This window comes from Galeopterus variegatus, unplaced genomic scaffold, assembly GCF_000696425.1.
Source record: "Galeopterus variegatus unplaced genomic scaffold, G_variegatus-3.0.2 Scaffold707, whole genome shotgun sequence".
Lineage (NCBI taxonomy): Eukaryota > Metazoa > Chordata > Mammalia > Dermoptera > Cynocephalidae > Galeopterus > Galeopterus variegatus.
The window spans coordinates 297016-318420 of NW_007726818.1; the positions used below are offsets into that span (position 1 = coordinate 297016).

The 21405-nt window shown below is 42.8% G+C and overlaps 1 protein-coding gene across 1 annotated transcript in view; it reads left to right on the plus strand.

Moving 5' to 3' along the window:
• SAMD13 (sterile alpha motif domain containing 13) overlaps positions 1-9635 on the plus strand; it is a 49617-nt gene extending 39982 nt beyond the window's left edge. Inside the window, exon 4 of the mRNA XM_008571623.1 lies at positions 8463-9635. Coding sequence (XP_008569845.1) covers positions 8463-8606 — 144 coding nt within the window. The 3' untranslated portion in view covers positions 8607-9635. The remainder of the gene's footprint in view (positions 1-8462) is intronic.
• Positions 9636-21405: the final 11770 nt, after the last annotated feature.

Here is a 21405-nt window from a genome sequence, read left to right on the forward strand (position 1 = left end):
TAGTTTGGGGCAAATTAAGTTTAAGGTATTGTAGGACATCTAAGTGAAACTATCTAGCAGACAACTGAGGGGAAGAGTGAGGCCTACAAACAGATATGAGAGTCACCATCAGTCAGAGGAGGGGGTGAGAATAAGAGAGGCGTTTAGAAAGGGAAGAGAAAAGGGCCAAGGACATCACCCTCTGGCAATGTGGAGAGTGGCTTGGAGGCCATGGAGACCAAAGGTGGGAAAGCTGCTGTAATAGTCCCCTTGGGGATGGAACGGAAGAGATAGATTAGAAAATATGGGGAAAATGGTCAAAAGAATTTAGTTGATCATGCCAGTGGAGAGTAAAGATTTGTCCAGTCTTGGTTCTCTGCAGTAGCCATAGGACTGAACTCAATGCTTACAGCTGGGAGTGGGCAGAGGCTTGGATGACTGCCAGGTTTCCAGATGGGGCAGTTGTAAAGTGGTGCCATTACCCAGGATGTTGTGGGAGGTCAGTTGTAAAAGGGATGTAATGAGCATAGTTTGGGGCAAATTAAGTTTAAGGTATTGTAGGACATCTAAGTGAAACTATCTAGCAGATGACTGAGGGGAAGAGTGAGGCCTACAGACAGATATGAGAGTCACCATCAGTCAGAGGAGGGGGTGAGAATAAGAGAGGCGTTTAGAAAGGGAAGAGAAAAGGGCCAAGGACATCACCCTGGGGAACACCAAGGTTTTCATCGTAAGGAGAGGAAAGGCAACTAGCAAAAGCCACTGAGAAAGCGCTCAGGGAAGCAGGGAGAGAACCAGTAATGAGAGGTTTTGTAGAAACCAATGAAGGGGAGAGTTTCAAGAAAAATGACATGATCAGCAAGGTCACACACTTCAAAAAGGTGAGGTCCAAGGAGGTCTTGGAGTGATGGTGAAGTTTGCCAGTGGAATTTCAGTGGAGTAAGGGGAGGAGTGTAGAGGACTGTCAGGAGGTAGAGGACCCTTTCCTCCAAGTTGAGGAGTGAGTAGGAGGCAGGCAAGTGGGGGGAGAAGCAGGAGCTGGAGAGTCATGTAGGCATGAAGGCTCATTTCTAAAAGAAGACTTATTTACATGCAGGAAAGTAGCCAAAAGAATTGGACAGGTTAAAATTGCAGGAAATTAAGAACAGTTAAATGAAGCAAACTCCCTGAGGATATGGAAAAGGATGAGATCAAAAGAGTATGGAACGGTGAGGATACAGAGAAAGTGGAACCTTTGTACCTTGCTGGTGGTAATGTCAAATGGTGCAGCCACTGTGGAAAACAGTTTGGTGGTTCTTCAGAAAGTTTTTAAGCACAGAATTACCATATGACCCACCAATTTCACCCAAAAGAACTGAAAAGAGGGACTCAACCAGATATTTGTCCTTGTGCAATGGTCATTGCTGCATGAAGCACTACATCCACCCCATGACCTGTCCTCAGGCCCTCAGACTTAGACTGGATCACACCAGCAGCCTTCCTGGTTCCCAGCCTGCAGCTTGGTTATATCTAACCAATATCCTATTGGTTCTGTTTCTCTGGAGATCAATGACTAATACACCTTGTCCTCAGGGACCTTAAGAGAGTTCCTGACAGCCTTGTATTTCCTTTGCTAACAATATAGGCAAGCTCCTCTGCTTGGAGTGGAGAGGGAATGGGTGGAGGTTTGATAAGGAAGTGGAGGAGAGCAGTGCAGGTTAAGACTGGTCACCAAAGAGAGTGGGAGAGGTAGGACTCTTCTGGGTGATGCCATTATAGGAGGGAAGGTGAGACTGTATTAGAGTAGGCTAACTGCTGTCACCAGTAGGTGAAAGCATAGTGTAATGGCTTAATTATAGTAGAAGTTTATTTCTTCTTCATATAAATCGTCCAAGGTGGTTGGTGGAGATGTTCTGCTTCACTGTAATTCAAAGACCCAGGCTGCTGGAGGCTCTATCAACTTCAACGGACAGCTTTCAAGATTGTCTGGGTGTTGACCCCTCGTGGGTGTAAGGAAGAAGAGCAAGGAGGAGCCCATGTAGGTGGTTTTATGGGCCAGGCCAGAAAGAAGTGCGCATCGTCCCTTCACATTTCGTTGGCTAGAACTTAATCATATGGCCACACCAAGTCACCAGGAAGTCTGGAAAATGTGAAGCTGTGTGTCCTGGAAAAAGAGCAATCAGCAGCCCCTGCTACACTGGGGCTTTAAAGTTATTTTTAAAATGCATTTGCTATTTTGATGCTACTACTTAGTTTTGTCCCTAGGTCCAGAGATAAATTTTAAAAAAGCTAACATTAAAAGCTCAACTGAAGAAGTCTTATCTGACAATACGTGGGAGGACATTGCTTCTAATTCTGTTCCCTTTCTATCCTTTTTTAAATCTGCCTATTAATCTCTGTGACCCAGTTTCCTCATTTGATGACATGAGTTTTATTTTTTCCTTCATTAGAAATGTATACAAGATTTTCTGTTGTAATATACTCTTTTATCACCCACCTGTGCCAGCAGCAAATATTTAATAACACAGAGAGATACCCAGGAAGTCACTGAAAGCATTAGTCCTCACAGTGAGCCAAAATGGATTTTGTGTCTGATTTAAGTGCAAGACCCATTTGGCTGGTGACTGTTACTTTAACAAATGAGGTAATGACTTTTGAGCCACACTAGTAATTTTTTCTAACAAGCTGCTCAGTGTTGATTTTTAAATAAGGTGAAGCTTCCCCAATATGTATATTATTCACCCCAAATTTCCCACCAATAGGAAGGCAAGGCAAGCACAGCTCAGCTGAGTGTCACTGGCTGAGGATGTTGAGGTCATAGTCACTCACCTGCAATGAGCCAGGAGGGAGAGGGGCGGGGCACGTGGCGGGTCCCTACACTGAAGAGGAGTCTCTCCCCCAGAAGAAACTTCATCCCGAGAACCATGTGATAGGATTCAAAGGATCTGGGTGTAAATTTGAATAGTTCACCATCTTCTTTTCCAAAGTTATATGGAAATTCTTCAGAAAATAAATTCTGTGTCTTGGTGAGGAAGGCTGTTTAAAGAAACATGGCGAATTACTACAAAGTACTAGGGGTGCCTCACAATGCTTCCTCCTCTGTTATTAAGAAGGCTTATCACCAGTTGGCTCTACAGGTACACCCAGACAAGAACCCAGAGAACAAGGAGGCAGCTGAGGAGAAATTCAGAGAAGTAGCAGAGGCCTATGAAGTCCTGTCTGATGCCAAGAAACGCAGTGACTATGACAAGTCTAGAGAGAACCGCACCGAAAGGGGAAATAGAGGAGATGGCCGCAGAGACGAAAACCATTTGGAGGAGGAACTGTGCTCTGAGAGGCCGTGCCATGTCTTTCGGAATGTCTGTGAAGATGAGGACCTCTTCTCAAGAGATTATTTTCCCACAGGCCACCTGGGCAGCCCCAGGAGATTCCATTCCTTCTTTGATGTGACCCCCATACTGGACACAGGGTTTTCCACTTTTGTATCTTTGGGCTTCAGGTCAAGTCCCACTACCTCTGAGACACGTGTGCCCTTTGTAAGCAGTGGAATGGGAACCTTCAGACTGGTTACCACTTGTAGCCAGATAGTGAATGGCAAGAGAGTTGTTACCAAGAAAGTGGTAGAAAACGTGACGGGGAAGATTGAAGAGTAAAAAGAAAGATGATTTGATCAGAGTCCCCCACCTCAATGGTAAGGAGTTGCTGCTCTCTTCTTTAACAGTCTCACTCCTGGTGAGTCTGGTGTGTCTTCATGCTTATCAAAGACAGAAATGGTACCTGAGAGTGTGTTGAACTTGAACAGACAGAGTCAGCTTAGTCCACACCTCTCCTTTCACAGCGGGGGGGCAGAATAATGGACTAGACAGGAACTAGTAAGCAGCAGAGTTGAGCTTCCAGCCCAAGTCTTCTAATTCCAAATTGAGCCTTCCTTCCCCTACACACTACTTGGGACAGTAGAGACCACCACCACCAACCACCACCACAGATGTGGCTTTCGAAGTCAGCTGCAGGGCCCTGCCATCGTAAGCCCCATTGATTTCTCTTTGATTTTTTTTTTCTCCCTGCCTTGCTCTTACCCAGTTTCCTCTCTTGCTGGCTACTCTTTTCCTCTTCTAGCCTCTTTCTCTCTGCTTCTTCCCTTTCATGAACCATCTCACAATTAGGCTCAATTCAAAGAGTTACCTAGGTGTGGATTAATGCTGATGGAGAGAAAGAGGGAGAATTAAGTGGGTCAAGATTTTTTATATGCTTTTTTTAATAGCTTGCATTTCTTGAGTGCTCAGTAGATGTCAAAAATTCTACTTTACATGTGTTATCTCAATAATCCTTTTAGCAGTGAAATACAGTAGCTACTTTCCCTCATCATATAGATAAGGAAATAGATAAGGAAATGAGGCTTAGAGAGATTAAGTAACATGCCCCAGGCCTTACTTAATTAAGCAGTAAAATAGTGTCTTACACTAAAGCACGTGCTTATCTGCTGAGTTACAGGATCTATGTATCCTACTCATTTATTTATAAATCTAGGGTCTGATGCCCCAGGCCTTACTTAATTAAGCAGTAAAATAGTGTCTTACACTAAAGCACGTGCTTATTTGCTGAGTTACAGGATCTATGTATCCTACTCATTTATTTATAAATCTAGGGTCTTGCTCTCATTGGAAACTTAAATCTATCATCTCTAAACATTACTACAATCCATGAGTACTTGCTGGAACTTAAGTATGCAAACATTTTGAATTTTATTGCCCAATAGGAACTTGGTTATTTTTACACGAAGACAGAATCAATGTAAAAAGTTTCACTGAGGGCCGGCCCGGTGGCGCACTGGATAAGTGCGCCGCTTGGGAAGTGCGGCGGTGCTCCCGCCCAAGGGTTCAGATCCCACATACAGACTGGTTCCCGCTCACTGGCTGAGCGAGGCGCGGGAGCGGCACCGAGGGTTGCGATCCCGTTGCCGGTCCCCGGTCCGGTGCGGGGGCAACACTGAGGGTTGCGATCCGTTGCCGGACACGGAAAAAGACAAAAGACAAAAAAAAAAAAAAAGTTTCACTGAAACTAACAAGTGATTATCCATTAATGCAGAAATCCCAAGATATGAATTATCTTTTTGTTTTTGGCTTTAATCATTATAGACATGCAAAATCCTGGGCTTTTCGTTTTGTTTTGTTTGTTTAGCTGGAGCTGATCACACTCCAACCTTCATTTATATTGATAAATAGATTGGGATCCAGAGGGATTGTTCCTTATGGAAAGTTACTGATGGAGTCTGCATTAGAGCCTGTCTTCCATGTCCAGTCCCAAGCTCATTCTAGTACACCATACTGATTGGCAAAATTTGTATTTCATAGACATTGCAAACTTTTATAGATGTAACAAATTACTAGTTTCCTTAATCAGGGAACATTCCTGTGTGTGCAGTTTTTTTTGTTTGTTTGTTTTTTTGTCTTTTTCCGTGTCTGGCAACGGATCGCAGCCCTCAGTGTCGCCCCCGCACTGGACCGGGACCAGCAACGGGACCGCACCCCTCGGTGTTGCTCCCGCGCCTCGCTCAGCTAGTGAGCGGGAACCGGTCTGTATGTGGGATCCGAACCCTCGGGCGGGAGCGCCGCCACGCTTTCCAAGCGGCACACTATCCAGTGCGCCACCGGGCCGGCCCGTGTGTGTGCAGTTTTTATGAGACAAATGTTATATGTAGCCTTTGAACTTTTTAATCTCAGTAAATTTTCTGAACTTGAACAGGAACATGCCTACATTTCTCTGGCAAAGATTAGCACACCTGCAGAAAGGAAGCAGAAGGTGGGTTTGGAGTCACACACATCCCATTTCTTTCAAAGCCTATAAATTTCCACTTAGTAATCATTGAGAACCTCCTACAGGTCAGGCACTGTGCTAAGTGCTTTACTTCAATCATTTCTAATCTCCAAAGTCATTCAGGGGTTTATTTACATTTTACAAGTGAGGAAACTAAACTGAGGTCAGGGAAATTAAGTTGCTTACCCAGAGTCACACAGTAAGTTGTGGAAACAGGATTCAGACTGGTGTTTGCCTGACCTGAAGCTCACATTGCCATAGTGCTGTATTCCACCCTCATTCATTTGAGCTGCTGTAATCATGGTTTAAGAGGAAAGTTTTGTTGTACATATTAATTAACTATATTCATTTCAACATTTTTTAAATATGGATTTCCAGATGGAGCTTTCTTTTACCAACCCTGGTCTCAGATGAACTGCAGTGGGAAAGTCAAATTGGAGGATGAACATGATTTTCCATTTTGTCTTAAGTAAAATCCAAATTTCAGCATTTTTCACAGACATAGTTGGCTTTTAATAGAAATGAGGAGTTGTAGATGGACTTTTTACCAGCAAAGTTTTTTAAAAGAAAAATTCACTTTCCATTAGTCAAGGAAGTTTTTTGTTGTGTACAAATTAATGAAGTGTCATCTCTTCCTGATGCCTGCTTAAAATGTGTAGTAAGTTAAGTGTGAGCAAACAACAGCAAAAAAGAAATGGAGCGCAGGAAGGGCTTCACCATTGTGCAGCGTCCTGCGTGCGTCAGTGTTCATGCAGGTGCAAGGCGGGCACTAGCTCTGAAGTAACCTTCAGTTCAGACCTGTTGGACCTCACAACGTCTCCAACTCTGCTACTGTGGTTTCCAGGTGACCAAAGCTCCTCTGCCAAATCTCAAACTTGCAAGTTTCACTAATGGGCAATCTCCAGGATTAGTAGTTGCTTAAATAGAAGGAAAAGAAGACTTTAGAATTAGAGTCAGTTCCTATGTCCTTAAATAATTTTCTACTCTTGCCCTATCAACCGATTGCTTTTTTTATGCTTTATGGTTTTGAATAGTTCTCTCTCACAAATTTTGTCTTCTAATAGCTGACAATATAAAGGTTTCCAAAACTCAAAACACCACAGACCAATTAGAAGAAATTCCTCGTTCTGTTCTGGTTGGTGTTAAGTGGTTGACAAGTGAAATGAGGACCACAGTCCTGTCACAAATGGTGGAAGGGATAATGACAAGCAATTATATGACTTAGCTCAGGGAGCATTTGTGAGAGTGGTTTCTCTTGGAATCCTATTAGAAACCCCATGTCCCCACATCACCAAATGAGGAGACAGAGGAGGAAGGGACTTGCCTAAGGTCACAAAGTGAGTGTTTCTTCAGTCTGCTAGCCTGGTGCTATTTCGCCCACACTCTCAGGCAAAGCACATCTTCTTCACAGCCTGGCAAGGTACATGAGAGAGTGTTGAAGAACAGCCCCCCTGGGGACAGTGTAGGAGGGAGTCATGGTTTTAAGTAGTTGTAGTTGTACACTGTATCCTCTTGCCTTTTGGTCAGTGTGGGAAGTAGGTACAGTACTATGTGGATGAAACCACGAGCAGAAATGTTGAGATTCACCAACAATGCACAGCTGGTCCTTCTCCTGAACGCAAGTCTCCTGAAAACCAGCCCAGGTTCTTAAGAGATGTAAGTTTCCCATAATAAACAAAAGCAAAAATAAGGTGGCATTCAGCACTCTTCTCAGTGCTTCTTTTCCAAAAGTCTCAAACTCTTCACATATTTGGGGTTCTCATCTCTTTAGTGAGAAACCCATTTTTATTTTACCCCAAAGCTTTGTAGTCTCCAAAATACCTACAGTGAAGTGTACCTGCTTGTGTGCCTGAAAGGTGTGGGGAAGGGCTTTGCAGCTGGCAGGACCCTGCCCCTCTCTACCTTATTTGGAATATTGAGAATCTACTGAGAGGGAGTGTGGTAAGGCCCTCAGCATGGAGGGGTTGATTTTGGGGCCGAGGCAAGATGGTTCTCCTATTAAAGGGCAGGAAAGAGTCTCCTCAAGGGTGTCATTTTTCCAACGCCCATTGTTGTAGTTGACAAGACTCCAAGAAACCTGAGATTTTAGTCCCCATTAGGCCATCTAGCCAGCATATATTTAATTCTGAGTTTCAAGAGAAGCAGAAGGGAATTATGGACGGAACACTGGCTTTGGCTGTAGGCAGATGGAAGTTTAAGTCCTGTGCACCCTTTCCCAACTTCTTGATCTTAGGCAGGTTAACTTCTTGCTTGATCTTTGGTTTGCCTGTAAAATAAAGATGATGATCTCTACATGTCCTAATTTATAGAGTTGTTTTAGGAATAAATACACAGAAAATTCTGCATAAACTTTATTTTATAAATGGAAAGTATCATGCTTTTCGGAAGCAACGTCTTTGATCATTAAGGGTACATGCTCTAAGCTTGCCATCAGTTTTTTTAAGATGTGACGTTTGTGATTCAGTCTTGTAAACAAGATCAGCTATGGCTTGTGTTTAATCCAAAAATACAAGTAGAAGATGGAAGATAAAAATAGAATGTTTCACTCTCTCCACTTCGGCACTACTAAAAAAGTAATGTTTTTAGCTTGGGGACAATTGGTATGACTTTTGCTTTGAACTTCCTTTTTTCTTCATTATCTTTGAGCTTTTGGACTTACATGTTGGCTTTACCCTCTGCTTCCATTATAGGAAATTGATGGGAAATCCCTGCTATTGATGACAAGGAATGATGTGTTGACAGGACTTCAGTTAAAATTGGGGCCTGCTCTGAAAATCTACGAATATCATGTAAAACCTCTGCAGACAAAGCACTTAAAGAACAACTCTTCATAGTACAGTCAAATTGGGGTCTTAGACCTCAAAAAATACATAATGACATACTTTAGTTTCATGTGATGAAACTTTGTAAACAGAATACATACATGTGTATATGTAAAGAATTCCAATCAAATGAAACGCTATCCTATTGGATAGACTAGGCAGTCCATCGGCTGACCTGACTTCAGCCAGGAGGAGCGAGGACAAGACATGCACGGGATGATTTTCCTTGTGGAGTCTGTCAGGTAGAATAATCCTTGACATGATTAGACACCCCTACCCACAAAGGCTTTGAAATCAAAAGGGTTTTCTTCATTTCTTCATAGATTGCTTTCCCAAAATCCTTAAAAAAGGAATGTAATGGAATTAGCATCTTTTTGTTACAGACTTAGGAAGAGTAAAAACAAGAAAACTTGGGGAGGGGGAAGACAGAAAGGGATTGCAGCGTCCTTTGAACTCCTCTGCTCCTTAGAGCTTGTGTTACTTGGATGGAATTGCCAACACCCTTTTTATAGAGGGTCCTCCACTTGACCTTATTAAGGTTTCACTGGGATATGCTGCATCATTTGAAACAAACGTGCATCATGGCCCCTCCAGGAGCAGAACTGTAGCTCTGCACAGAGAAACTCTGTTGTGTGCTGGGGATATCCATCCATATTCTGCTGGCTTTCGCCAGGGAGAATGGTATTTTCTGCATAGATTTGCTTTTAAATTGGTTCTTTGTTTCTGAAGAAAGCATTTTTTACTTTATGGTTTGTATTTATAATAAGTTGTTTCTGAAGAAATTTGCCAAGAGTTATAGATCAAAAAAACCTTGTTACTAGTACAGAATATTTTTATATATATTCCTCCATGATGGTGTAATGTTTTTTTAATTGTCCTATGCTTTGTTTGATTCCTGATTTGAGCACTTGTTTTTAAGAACTTGAAAAAGTGGGCTTGCTACATACATCTCTGTTCAAAGAGACATTTGTTCAGTCTCTGTGTGTCAATGCCTTGTTGAACTGGTGCTTTGTGGTTGCAATAAAGCATTGCTTCAGTTTATTCCCAGTGTATCTTTGACCTTTTCTGTTTGGTTGCTTCTGCAATTGATATTAAGGATTAAGGTTTCCTTGAAACCATGGAGAGAAAATGAAGCCTTCTTTTAAAAAAGAAATCTTTACATATAGGCATTATATAGATATATATGTGGATTTATCTTCTTTATAAACCGAATCATCCAAGGAGATCTCACTCCTTCTCTTAGCCCCATCCAACAGGCAATTGTAGGTATCATTTTAGCCAAAGATTTTTTTATGGGCTGTAGGCCAGTGGGGGTCAAGATTTTTCTGAAATTGTGATGAAAGCTACAGACCTTCCCTCCAGACATACTCCCACCTACAAAACTTTGCAAAGAGTTGCTGAACTCCCTGAAGTTCCCTCTTCCTCCTCCTCAAGTTAAGAGTTCCTATTTAGAGGGTGTCATAATTAGTCCCGTGTAGATAATTTCACTAAAGAACAGAGAGTCTGGAGATGAAAGTGAGATACATAGGAGATGGTATAGTGAGTGGGGTTCAAAAATGCATTCCAAATTAATTCAATTATGGAGTGTTTGAAATTTAAGCAATGTTTGTTTTGCACTGGTAGTGGGAAAGGTGGTTACAACAGGAGCATTTTCTTTTTTTTTTTTTTTTCCTTTTTGTCTTTTTTCATGTCCGGCAACGGATCGCAACCCTCAGTGTCGCGCCCGCACCGTACCGGACCAGACCGGCAACGGGATCGCAACCCTCGGTGTTGCTCCCACGCCTCGCTCAGCCAGTGAGCGGGAACCAGGCTGTATGTGGGATCCGAACCCTCGGCGGGAGCACCGCCGCACTCCCAAGCGGCGCACTGTAGCAGTGTGCCACCGGGCCGGCCCCCAACAGGAGCATTTTCTTTTTTTTTTTTTTTCCTTTTTGTCTTTTTTCATGTCCGGCAACGGATCGCAACCCTCAGTGTCGCGCCCGCACCGTACCGGACCAGACCGGCAACGGGATCGCAACCCTCGGTGTTGCTCCCACGCCTCGCTCAGCCAGTGAGCGGGAACCAGGCTGTATGTGGGATCCGAACCCTCGGCGGGAGCACCGCCGCACTCCCAAGCGGCGCACTGTAGCAGTGTGCCACCGGGCCGGCCCACAACAGGAGCATTTTCTATCCCCAAGTTCCCACAGTCTACCTGAGACAGCAAACACAAAACAAGTAAAAGCCAGAAAATATAGTTAAGTGTGGTGAGGAGCGATGGAGACAAAGGTGAGAACTGCAGCTGCTGGAGAGCTGGGTGGGAAAGAAGGGATGGGAGGTCAAGGAGAAGGAAGATGGAATGAACAACTTTCTGAAGGAGTTTGTACAGTAAAATGGTGATGACATTTGACCCCCTCTACCTCAAAGGGACAGCATGAGGAATGTTCGAGCCCTGCTTCTCTGCATCCACCTGATACCTTCCGTGTTACTTTGGAATAGGTTTGGCTGTGAGTAATAGAAACTGCTCCCCACCTCCACCAGATAATGTAGACAAGATAGATGTCTCCCTCTCTCATGTAGATGTCCAGATAGAGAGGCCAGGGATGGTATGGCCCTCCATGACATTAGTGACACAGGCTCCTCCTATCATTTTGTTCCATCATGCAGAATCATTTCACAGCCCAGAATAGCTGCCCCAGCCCTTGCCATCACCACTTGAATTCTAACCATCAGGGAGAAGAAAAGGGGAAAGGAACAGACCTTCTTCCTTTAAGGACATTTCCACGAAAATTGTACATACTACTTTCTCTTATGTCTTGCTGACCAGAATTCTGTCACATTGCCTTACTTAAGCTGCAGGGAAGCTTGAAAGATTTCTTCTGTGTCTTAGAGACCATGGGCCCAACTAAAATCTAAAGTCCCATTATTCTACAGATAAGGGGAAGAGATACTGAGTGATAACTTGCTACTAACCACTCAGAGCAAATGATACTGAAATTATGTTTTTAGATGTATTTTTCTCCAGATTTGAACTTGCACTCAACTAACTCAACTAAACTGCCTGGACTGCTCTATAAGTGCTTTCAGTGTGTGTGTGTGGGAGGGAGGAACTAATTGAAAAGCAAACAGAAATGTATAAAATCATTCCTCAGCCTCTGTTGACAACTTTTGGGCAAATTAAATATAATCTACCTTCCTCCCACCCAGAATGAAGGCCTCCAACAGGCAGGCCTGAGTGCCTTGGCAATGACTAAGGTGCCTTCACCCCCTGCATCCAAGAGGAAAGCAGAGTGACCGAAACTGGCCATAGAGAGAGGCTGGAAGTATTTGACAGGCTGCCTTTGTCTCTAGGCCTCTGTAAAAACCAGAGAAGTCTGATTCCTTTTCAGATCACACTGGATTTCTGTCAGTGTGATCTGGGTCAGCATCTAGTAGCAAATACACATGCTGTGTGGGGAAGCACTTCATGAATGTGAGTGGGGATGCGCATGCCCTGAGGCCAATACAGTATATGGCGAAGGTGTACATGAGAACTAGTTCATGTTGACTTTGATTATTCTCAACCACAGAGACAGACAGGATATCAGAATCACACGAGATTTAAGAAAGTAATAACCACTCCACCTCCCCTCCCCACCCCACACTCGAAACTCAGATTCAGACCCTGCAAAGGAAATTTAATGAATTGATTTAAAGGCAAGGTCACAAACTGGACACTTTTCAGTAGAATCTAAACATGTTTTCCTTCAGCCAATGCAGTGTATGTGTGTTTTTAAAACTACATTTGCACACTACCAGTGAGGCCAAAAGCTCCAATTTGTTACAGTCTCTTCTATTCCCTAATGCTTATAAACAGCAACTTCACATTTTTACATTAACTGTCTAGACCTTGAAGGCATTTGAGTTTTAGATACTCCCTAACCCCCACCTGATCTAAAGCAAAAAGCATACAGAGAGCCTCCTTGGAGTAAGTTAATTCAGGAACCAGAGATTGCAAGTAGATCTAGTTGAAAAGAAAACAAGCTGGCATATTGCACTGGAATGTGCAGCAGATTTGAGCATCATTTCTGATACGTAGTGGACATGATGAATATGAAGAAAAAGAGGCCAGTTGGTAGCAGTCTGTTCATGCTGTCATCAACAAATATGCTACACGAATATTGGTTTTTGTCTGTCTCAGAATAGCATATGCTGTCAGGGGCACGCTTTGTCCCTCAATTGTATTAGTGAAATATGTCTTGGGGAGAATTTAATTTGCAAAAGTCTAATGACCCACAGTTGCCCAACCACTCCCATATTTGGAAGCCAAATGTAAAAAGTACTTACCGGTGGTGATTCATCTGCCTTTGACAGTCCTTGCAAATGGGATCTGCAGGGGTCAGGTCTGGGCCCAGAGCCATTAAGTTTTTTTTGTAATGTTTTGGAGGATGAAGTAAATTGTTCAAAGAGCTGACTGCTGCAGGACAGATATGCCTCGTAGGAGAAAACTTGTTAATTCTGCTTCTAAACCAGGAACAGAAGCCACAGGAAGGAGAGAGACAGCAATGGGTGCATTAATGAACAGCTCATTAGTTTCATGCTGTAGCTCCATAGGCAATTAAGTAGTCTGGGTACCATTTCTGGCCAGTTGCGGCTGTGCTAGATAGAGAAAGAGATTAGAATGATCACATTCAGTGACTGTGGCTGCCTTTTGTCTTAGAATCAGTTGGAGGTGGTGAACCTCAAAGAAGAGTTGTGTCTAGCCTAGCACTGGAGCAGAATGATAGGGAATCCTGTGAAAAAAGCGAGAGAACTCTTTGGCTACCCACAGGTAGGAAGCTAAGTTGATGTCTTTTCACCTCAGTGGGTCAAGGTGTTCCTGTCTATAGTTGTCTTTAGGAAGAAATCAGGAAAGCTGGAGATTCCAGGCCATCTCCAAATGGAAAAGGTGCCCCTCTTCCACAGAATAAGTGCATGGGCCAACCTACCACCTTTATCATAGCAGAGGTGAGGAGAAGGTCAGTGAGTAATGGAGTAAATAATACTGAACATACTTATTACCTGTGGATCTATAAACAACCAGATCAGAGGAAATATGCTGCAATAGGGTATATGCAGACATCACCCATGGGGCATCTTTGGTCTCAGGGGTTAGAGATCTTAAGCTTCCAAAACAAAGTGAGGTAAAGCAACCAAAGGAAAGTTTTGCCACAAGGGCCTCCAGCTCTGTCATCTGTGTCATATATTTATGGCAGTTTCCCAAATTAAATATTTATTTTTGAATCAAAGCAGCAGTGTCATTCAGCAAACGGTTTCATATCCTTTTTCAATGGATTACCTTCTACTTTTATATGCTGGGAAATATGAGATTTGAAAATATAATGCCTTTACTATAAAACTCATCAGATTACAAACATATTTTGAGGAAAAGTCAGTAGAACTCTTCAAGCTGTTTCATATCCTTTTTCAAGGGATTACCTTCTACTTTTATATGCTGGGAAATATGAGATTTGAAAATATAATGCCTGTACTATAAAACTCATCAGATTACAAACATATTTTGAGGAAAAGTCAGTAGAACTCTTCAAGCAGCCAGTAGTTCCTGCCTAAGTGTTTTGGATAAGATTCTCTCTTCTATGCCTGAACCCAGTGACACCAGTTAAGATACACTGTATGCAGGAGTAAAAGCACTGGGATTGTGCCAGACAGGCCTGAGCTTGAATCCAGCCATGCCATTTACTTGACAGCTGAACTTGGGTAAGTTGTGTGGCTCTAGTTAGCCTCAGGTACCTACCTCATCTATTCACTAGTGCAGATACAGAGACAGAGCAGAGCTGCACTAGCCTAGCACTGTCCAATGAAAATATAATGTGAGCCACATACAGGAATGCAATTAAAATTTTCTAATAATCATGTTGAAAAAAAGCAAAGATATCCAGGAGAAATGATTTAAATAATATGATTTTAAGCCAATATATTCAAAATATTATCATTTTAGTATATAATCATTATAAAAATTATTAATGATATACATTACCTTTTTTTTCACTTGCCTTTGAAATCCAGTGTGAGTTTTATATTTAGAGCACCTCTCAATCAGGACAGTGTAGCTCAAGTGTATCACTTAGGATTAGTTTCAGTTGGAAACCCAAATAACAGCAACTTAGACAATATGGAATTTCTCTGTCGTGTACATGAGGCTGCTCCATCATGGTCGGGTCCCAGTCTTCTCGTGTGTTGCTCCACCATCCACAACACTTAGCCTCCTATGTATCCACAGTGGCTGCTCGGGCTTCAGTTATCACAACTGTATTCCAGCCAAGAAGAAGTAAAGAAGGGCACCTGTCGTGAGGAGCTGTGCTCAGCACTTCCACTGACATCCCTTTAACACAACTTAGCCGTTTGGTGATACCTAGTTGCAAGGAAAGTTAGAAACTGCAGTCTTCATTTCAGAAAGCAACTAAGTGTCCAGCTAAAAAAGGACAGGAGGATGGACACCGTGGAGAAGCTAGAAGTGCTATAATGCCAGTCACGTAAGGCTGATGGGGAATTACATTAAAAAGTGCATTAAAAATGTGGTTTTATTGCTATGATCTCACCCCTCTTCAAGCCCAAAGTAGTCACAGAATTAACAAACATATGCTGAACCCAAATACTGCTCATTTGTTGCACCCTAATATTGCTAAAATATAAAATATAATTCCTTCCTTAGTTTCTTGGGAATTGGGTGGCTCAAGAGGCTTTATCTTCATAAGGGTATATAAACCAAAAAACAAATAAAATCCTGCATTATTTAAGCTCCTTGAAAAATTTTTATGCTGAGTTTAGGGAAATGTGTTGAGCGAAATGCTTATAAGATTTTATTGGTCTCCAAAGACCTAGAGACGTTAGTTTGAGGCATAGGTGAATTCTACATGTATCCTGTCCCCAACCCAAAATGAGTATTTAATGACATTCAAAATGATTTTGTGAGACTAATGAAAGGGAGACCTGTGATACCTTTGTGATTTTAATGAAAGTGTGTGGAGGTCAATAACAAACAATAAAAAAAAAAAAAAAGAAAAGAAACCTTAAAATCTGAGTGGAGTTGCACTCATTAATATGAGCCAATTAGGTTGACACCAGTCTGCTTAACTGTCTATTTGGGCAGATTTCTATAATGAATTTTTAATGCTAGGGTGACTTTTCCCAGCCTACCAGAATGTCTGTAGGTTTATCCATCAACCTTCTGTATGGTATGTATGCAGAATGCAGAATAAGTTAACACTGGCCTAATCCACACATAATTAAAAAGGAGAATTTTGGAGCTATGAATTCACAGCAGAGGAGGAAGGGAATACTGGACAAGGGGGTCAGAAGACTGGGGTTCTGGTCCCAGATTTGCTACCAACTTATCTGCAAGGCCTTGTACAAGTGTCTTAACCTCTGAGGGGGTCAGAATGGAGTTCTGGTCCCAGATTTGCTACCAACTTATCTGCAAGGCCTTGTACAAGTGTCTTAACCTCTCTTGCTTCAGTTGCCACCACCTAAAACAACCAAGTCCAACTTGAAGTTTATTTCAGCACTCAATTTCTATGATTTTCTAATAATACAATGATCCGAATTATATGTATCACTGCTACCCTCCACCATTCAATTAAAACTCACAGCACTGGCACATTCTGCAACATCATTTCCCCTTCATTAATGTTCCAGGATTTTCTTCTTATTACAGTTCTCTCTGTGTAGTGGGCTAGGAACAGCTGTTTTCTTTCTTGAGAATTGTCAAGTGTGCTGATTATACAACCCTATAGCTATGACTTTAAATCACTCTCACTGTGTCCCCTGGTAGAAGGAAGTATCCCTCTAGGAAAGGACCTCTGCACAATCAGAGCCTAGAGCTGAGGGGATGAGGAGCACAAATTTCCCAAGTAGGTCACTGCGAGTGTTGGTAAGTGGGGCTATTCATATTTCCACCCCTTGGTTACCAAACTCATGTGTTCTTCCTACTGGGGACATGATACCATGTAAGAGTCAAATATTTATGGAGTAGAACTGAATCCTGGAAGACAGTACCCCATCATCACAGGTTATCATCTCCAAGCTGACACCTCAGTTGTGCCTTTAAGAGATCATTCCAGGGACTGGCCAGTTAGCTGAGTTGGTTAGAGCATGGTGCTGATAACACCAAAGTCCAGGATTGATCTCTGTGTAGCTGAAAAGGAAAAGGGCCTGCAATCTCTTCCTGCCCCACTATCCTGGTGTAAGAAAGAAACTTCAGTGTTAGGGGCTGGCCGGTTAGCTGAGCTGGTTAGAGCGTAGCCTTATAATGCCAGTGTCATAGGTTTGGATCCCTGAAGTAGCCAGCCACCAAAAAAAAAAAAAAGAAGAAGAAGAAGAAATGGAAGAGATCATTCCATCTTTCTATCAGACCAGCAGCTTTGGGATGGTGCGGTATGTGACAGAATCAGTGGATCATATGGTCACTTACAGATTGCCTCATCTCCTTTACTTTAAAGTGGGTCTTTTGGTCCCTTGGTCTGAGAGATGTTACATGGAATTCTGTAAGCCCTTGTATAATGGTGCTGGCTGAGTCCCTGTGGGCAAAAAAGGCAAACCCGTATCCAGAATATGTATCCATGCTAGCCAAGATGAATCACTGCCTCTTTCAGAGTGAAAGGTGTGTAAGATTTTCAATTTGCTACCAAGCATAGCTGGTTAGTTTTCTCAACGATTGGTGCCATATCAAGTTCTCACTCAGTATTGGTCTCTACTGCTGAAAGGTTAGATATTTGTTAGCAACATTTATTGTTAGTAATGGAAACCTGGATCCCATGCTTTTGGGCCCATGTATGCCCTCTACCCCTACCACCATGGCTACTCTATTTATGAGTTCCTTATGCCAGCACTGGCATCTCCAATGAAAGAAGCTGACTGACATCAACTGACCAAGTCATCCTGTATGCTTGATTGTTTAGTGCTTTTTCCATAGTTGATGCTCTTTTGTGGATATCAATATGCAAAACGAAGATCTTCACATTTCATGTCTACTCTCACAAGTCCATTTATAGGCCTCTTCCTTCTGCCCAATCTCTTAATCTTTCTCTTTCTAGGTGTCTGACCAACTAACCAAGCCATTTACCACTGCCCATGAGTTTATGTATATTCTTACCCAGGGACATGTTACCCACAAAGTGGATGACCTTTTAGTGTATTTCCTAAAACTGTTCTCATTGAGAAGATTTCCCTTCACCACTGTCATAAAAGTCACCCTCCCCTTAGGGCCTTAAGTGTGAGAGGTGCTGGAGAAACAGTGATGGCTAACTTGGGAATCTGGGCCACCTGCTCATGTATCTTTCTTGTGCCCTCCAGCTCTACTTGTACCTGATCCCAGATCTCTCATTTCCATCTTACAATGGATTACTACTGGGTCTGCCAGACCCTAATACTTGGTGGGTTTGATAGAACCCAGCTTTTGATGAGCAGCGCTGGCCACAAAGTCCATCGATAGCCCATGGTCAGGTGTTTGTCTTTACTGAGACCCCGTAACACACCAGGAACTATTTTTCAAACTATTTTTTAGGAGGATAATTTTCTGCTACAGATAGCATGGCCTTGTTCTAGAACCCTAGGAGTCTATGTTGCAATTTCCCTATTGGGTGTTGCTGTAAGCCCCACATAGCATCTTCCTCCATCAGAGACATCTTTAATAGTATACAGTCTACTGATTCATACAGCTCACGCAGAAGGAATGTTTGTACCCAGTCCTGACCTGTGCCAGAGTCTTTTACTTCTCTGGGCCCCACACAAAGCTGGAAGTCTTCCTTGTCACCCAGTAATGGGTTGCAGCAGTATTCTCAAGCTTCGAACATGATTCTTCCAAAATCTGAAGAGACTACCAGGCATTGTGCTTTGTTGTTGGTGTTAGAAAGTTTGAGATGCTATAACATGTCCTTTATTTTGTAGGGGATGTCCTATAATGCCCTAGACCAGAGTTCCGCAAACTTCTTCTATAAAGGGCCAGAGAGTAAATATTTTAGGCTTTGTGGTCCAAACAGTCTCTGTTGCAACTACATGACTCTGCCATTATAACACTATATTAGTTTGTTTCTGTTGCTTATGACATAATACCTGAAACTGGGTAATCTATAAAGAAATGAAATTTATTTCTTGTAGTTCTGGAGGCTTGAGAAGTCCACAGTCTAGGGAGTGTGTCTGGTGAGAGAGTTCTTCTGGGTGGGAACTCTCTACAGGATCCCATGGCAATGCAGGGTATCACGTAGTGAGAAGAATGGCAAGCTAATCTTCTCACTCGCTTTCCTTATAAAGCCATTAGAACCACGCCCATGATAACTCATTACCCCACGAATGGATTAATCCATTCACAAGGGCATAATCCTCACAATCTAAGCACCTCTGAAAGGCTCCACCTTTTAAATGCCATAATCGGATCTTTGACTCTCTTCACACTGTTACAATGGGGGTCAAGTTTCCAATACATGGACTTTTGGAATGGATTAATCCATTCACAAGGGCATAATCCTCACAATCTAAGCACCTCTGAAAGGCTCCACCTTTTAAATGCCATAATTGGATCTTTGACTCTCTTCACACTGTTACAATGGGGGTCAAGTTTCCAATACATGGACTTTTGGGGGACACATTTAAACCACAGAAAACACAGAAGCAGGCACAGATAATACATAAGCAAATGGGCACAGCTGTGTTCCAATAAAACACTATTTACAAAAACAGGTGGAGGGGCAGATTTTGCCAATCCCCTGTCCTGTACCCTTGGACTACTAAAGACTTCACTAAAATGGCTGGCTCCTGGTAGATTAATCTACCATTCTCCAGAATACAAGTGTCACTTCTTCCTAATTTGATGTTTTGTAGGATGTCCAGATGGTCCAGGTCCCATGTACAAAGGCTAGGAGAGTTAATATAGTCCTGGGGCAAGACCATAAATGTATGCAACTGTCTTCCTTCTTGATTTGAAAATGTGATAGGTTTTATCCAACACCCACATATAATCTTCCAGTGTCTGGATACATTGGCTGGGACTTTGTCACTCTCTTCTCTTAGCAGACCCAGCATGTCTCTGGCTGGTTTGCAATGTGACTTTACCCTATTTATAGGTCTGGTGATCAGGAGGTGGGAATGGATCCCAGGGGAACATGTATTTCCTTGCAGGCAGGAGCCTCTGCATTGTCTTCAAGAAAGAGGTACAATGCTAGCTTCTAACAGGAAGGAGTAGGCCAGTTCTGTAGGCCCAGAGAATTCAAGGAAAGCTGAGGATTCGAGATTTCAAGTGCATCAGTCAGTACCCTGACCTTGGTGTGACAGACCTGTCAAGATTGAGAACTCAATTCTCCTTAGAACTCTGCTATCCTTCTAATCAAGTTCTGGGCTTGATCCTAAACTTTTTCTGCCACACAGCAGGAAAAGAAAATAAAAACCCAGGCTCGTTATAGGCTGCCAAGGAAAGCCCTCTTGCTTTCATGTTTTGCCTTATATTATTAATCATCCTAAGCTTTTCTTTGTCTTTCTTAATGTATTAATGGTTCCCAGCAACACCCATCCAAATTCCATAGTCTTTATAATAACTATTTCCCAAAAACCTCTCAAACATCTGAGATAATGCCCCTGCCAGTGTATTCTTTTCCTCCAGTATCCCATCCCAATTCACCTCTGGAGAGAGTATTAGCAATTGCATGACTACAGCATGCCAGGGCTCATTGCCGGCTAGCCAATGGGTGATCCAGTGCTAAAATCCAATTTAGAGCCTCCTTCCTTGAACCAATCCTGGTATCACAGGTCAGCTTCCCCAAGAAAAATACAGAGACCCTGAGATTTTCATGCAGGAGGCTCACTGGGGAGTACTCTCTGGAACACTGCTTGTGAGGAGTGAGGAAAGTGGGTCTGGGCAGAGAAGAAGTGGAACGGCTGCAACAGAGGCTCACCCAATCAGCAGCTCTGGAGCTGGAGTGGCCTGCAGAGTCGTGCCCCTTAGGGTAAGGGGTCAGGACTTTGTGTCCCCCATGTTGACTAGACTGGATGTGAGCTGCTCCCAGAAAGCAGATGTAAACTTGAGAGAGAAAGCCTCCTTCAGCCAAGGGCAATTCTTTGAGAGAGACTCAGCCATCAGTGGCCAACCCTTCAGGCATCCGAAGGCATGAGTGCTTTGGTCCCAAGGGAGATGTGGGTACTGTACCACATTATCTCCCATTTTGTGGCCACAGGGAAGACATTACCACACACTGAGGATGGAAGAACAGACAATAGAATGAGCCTGGTTCGATGCCATCACTGAGTTGCCCAGTCATTCCTGGGATAGGCTACCACTAAATTTCTTAAATAAACAAGATGTCCTCTCCATTTAAGACACTCTTAGGTATCAGTTACTTTCTTTTTATTTTTCCTTTAATTTTCTTTTATTTTGTCAATGAACAATGTGGTCGATTATTGTGGCCCATTACCGAAACCTCCCTCCTTCCTCCCTCTCCCCGCTCTCTCCTAACAACCTCATATCTGTTCGCATGTCATATCAACTTCAAGGAAGTGTAACTGTTGTGTCTTCTTCCTTCCCCCCTCCAGTTTATTTGTGTGCCCAGTCCTACTTCCTGAAGTGTTTCTCCTTTGTTTTCTTTAAGAAGTTTTATTGTTTCCGGATGTATATTTAATTCTTTAATCCATTTTGAATTGATTTTAGTATATGGTGAGAGGTATGGGTCTAGTTTCATTCTCCTGCATATGGATATCAAGTTATCCCAGCACCTTTTGCTGAAGAGGCAGTCTCTTCCCCAGTGTATAGGTTTGGTGCCTTTGTCAAAGATCAGATGGCTGTAGGTGTGTGCATTGATTTCTGGATTCTCTA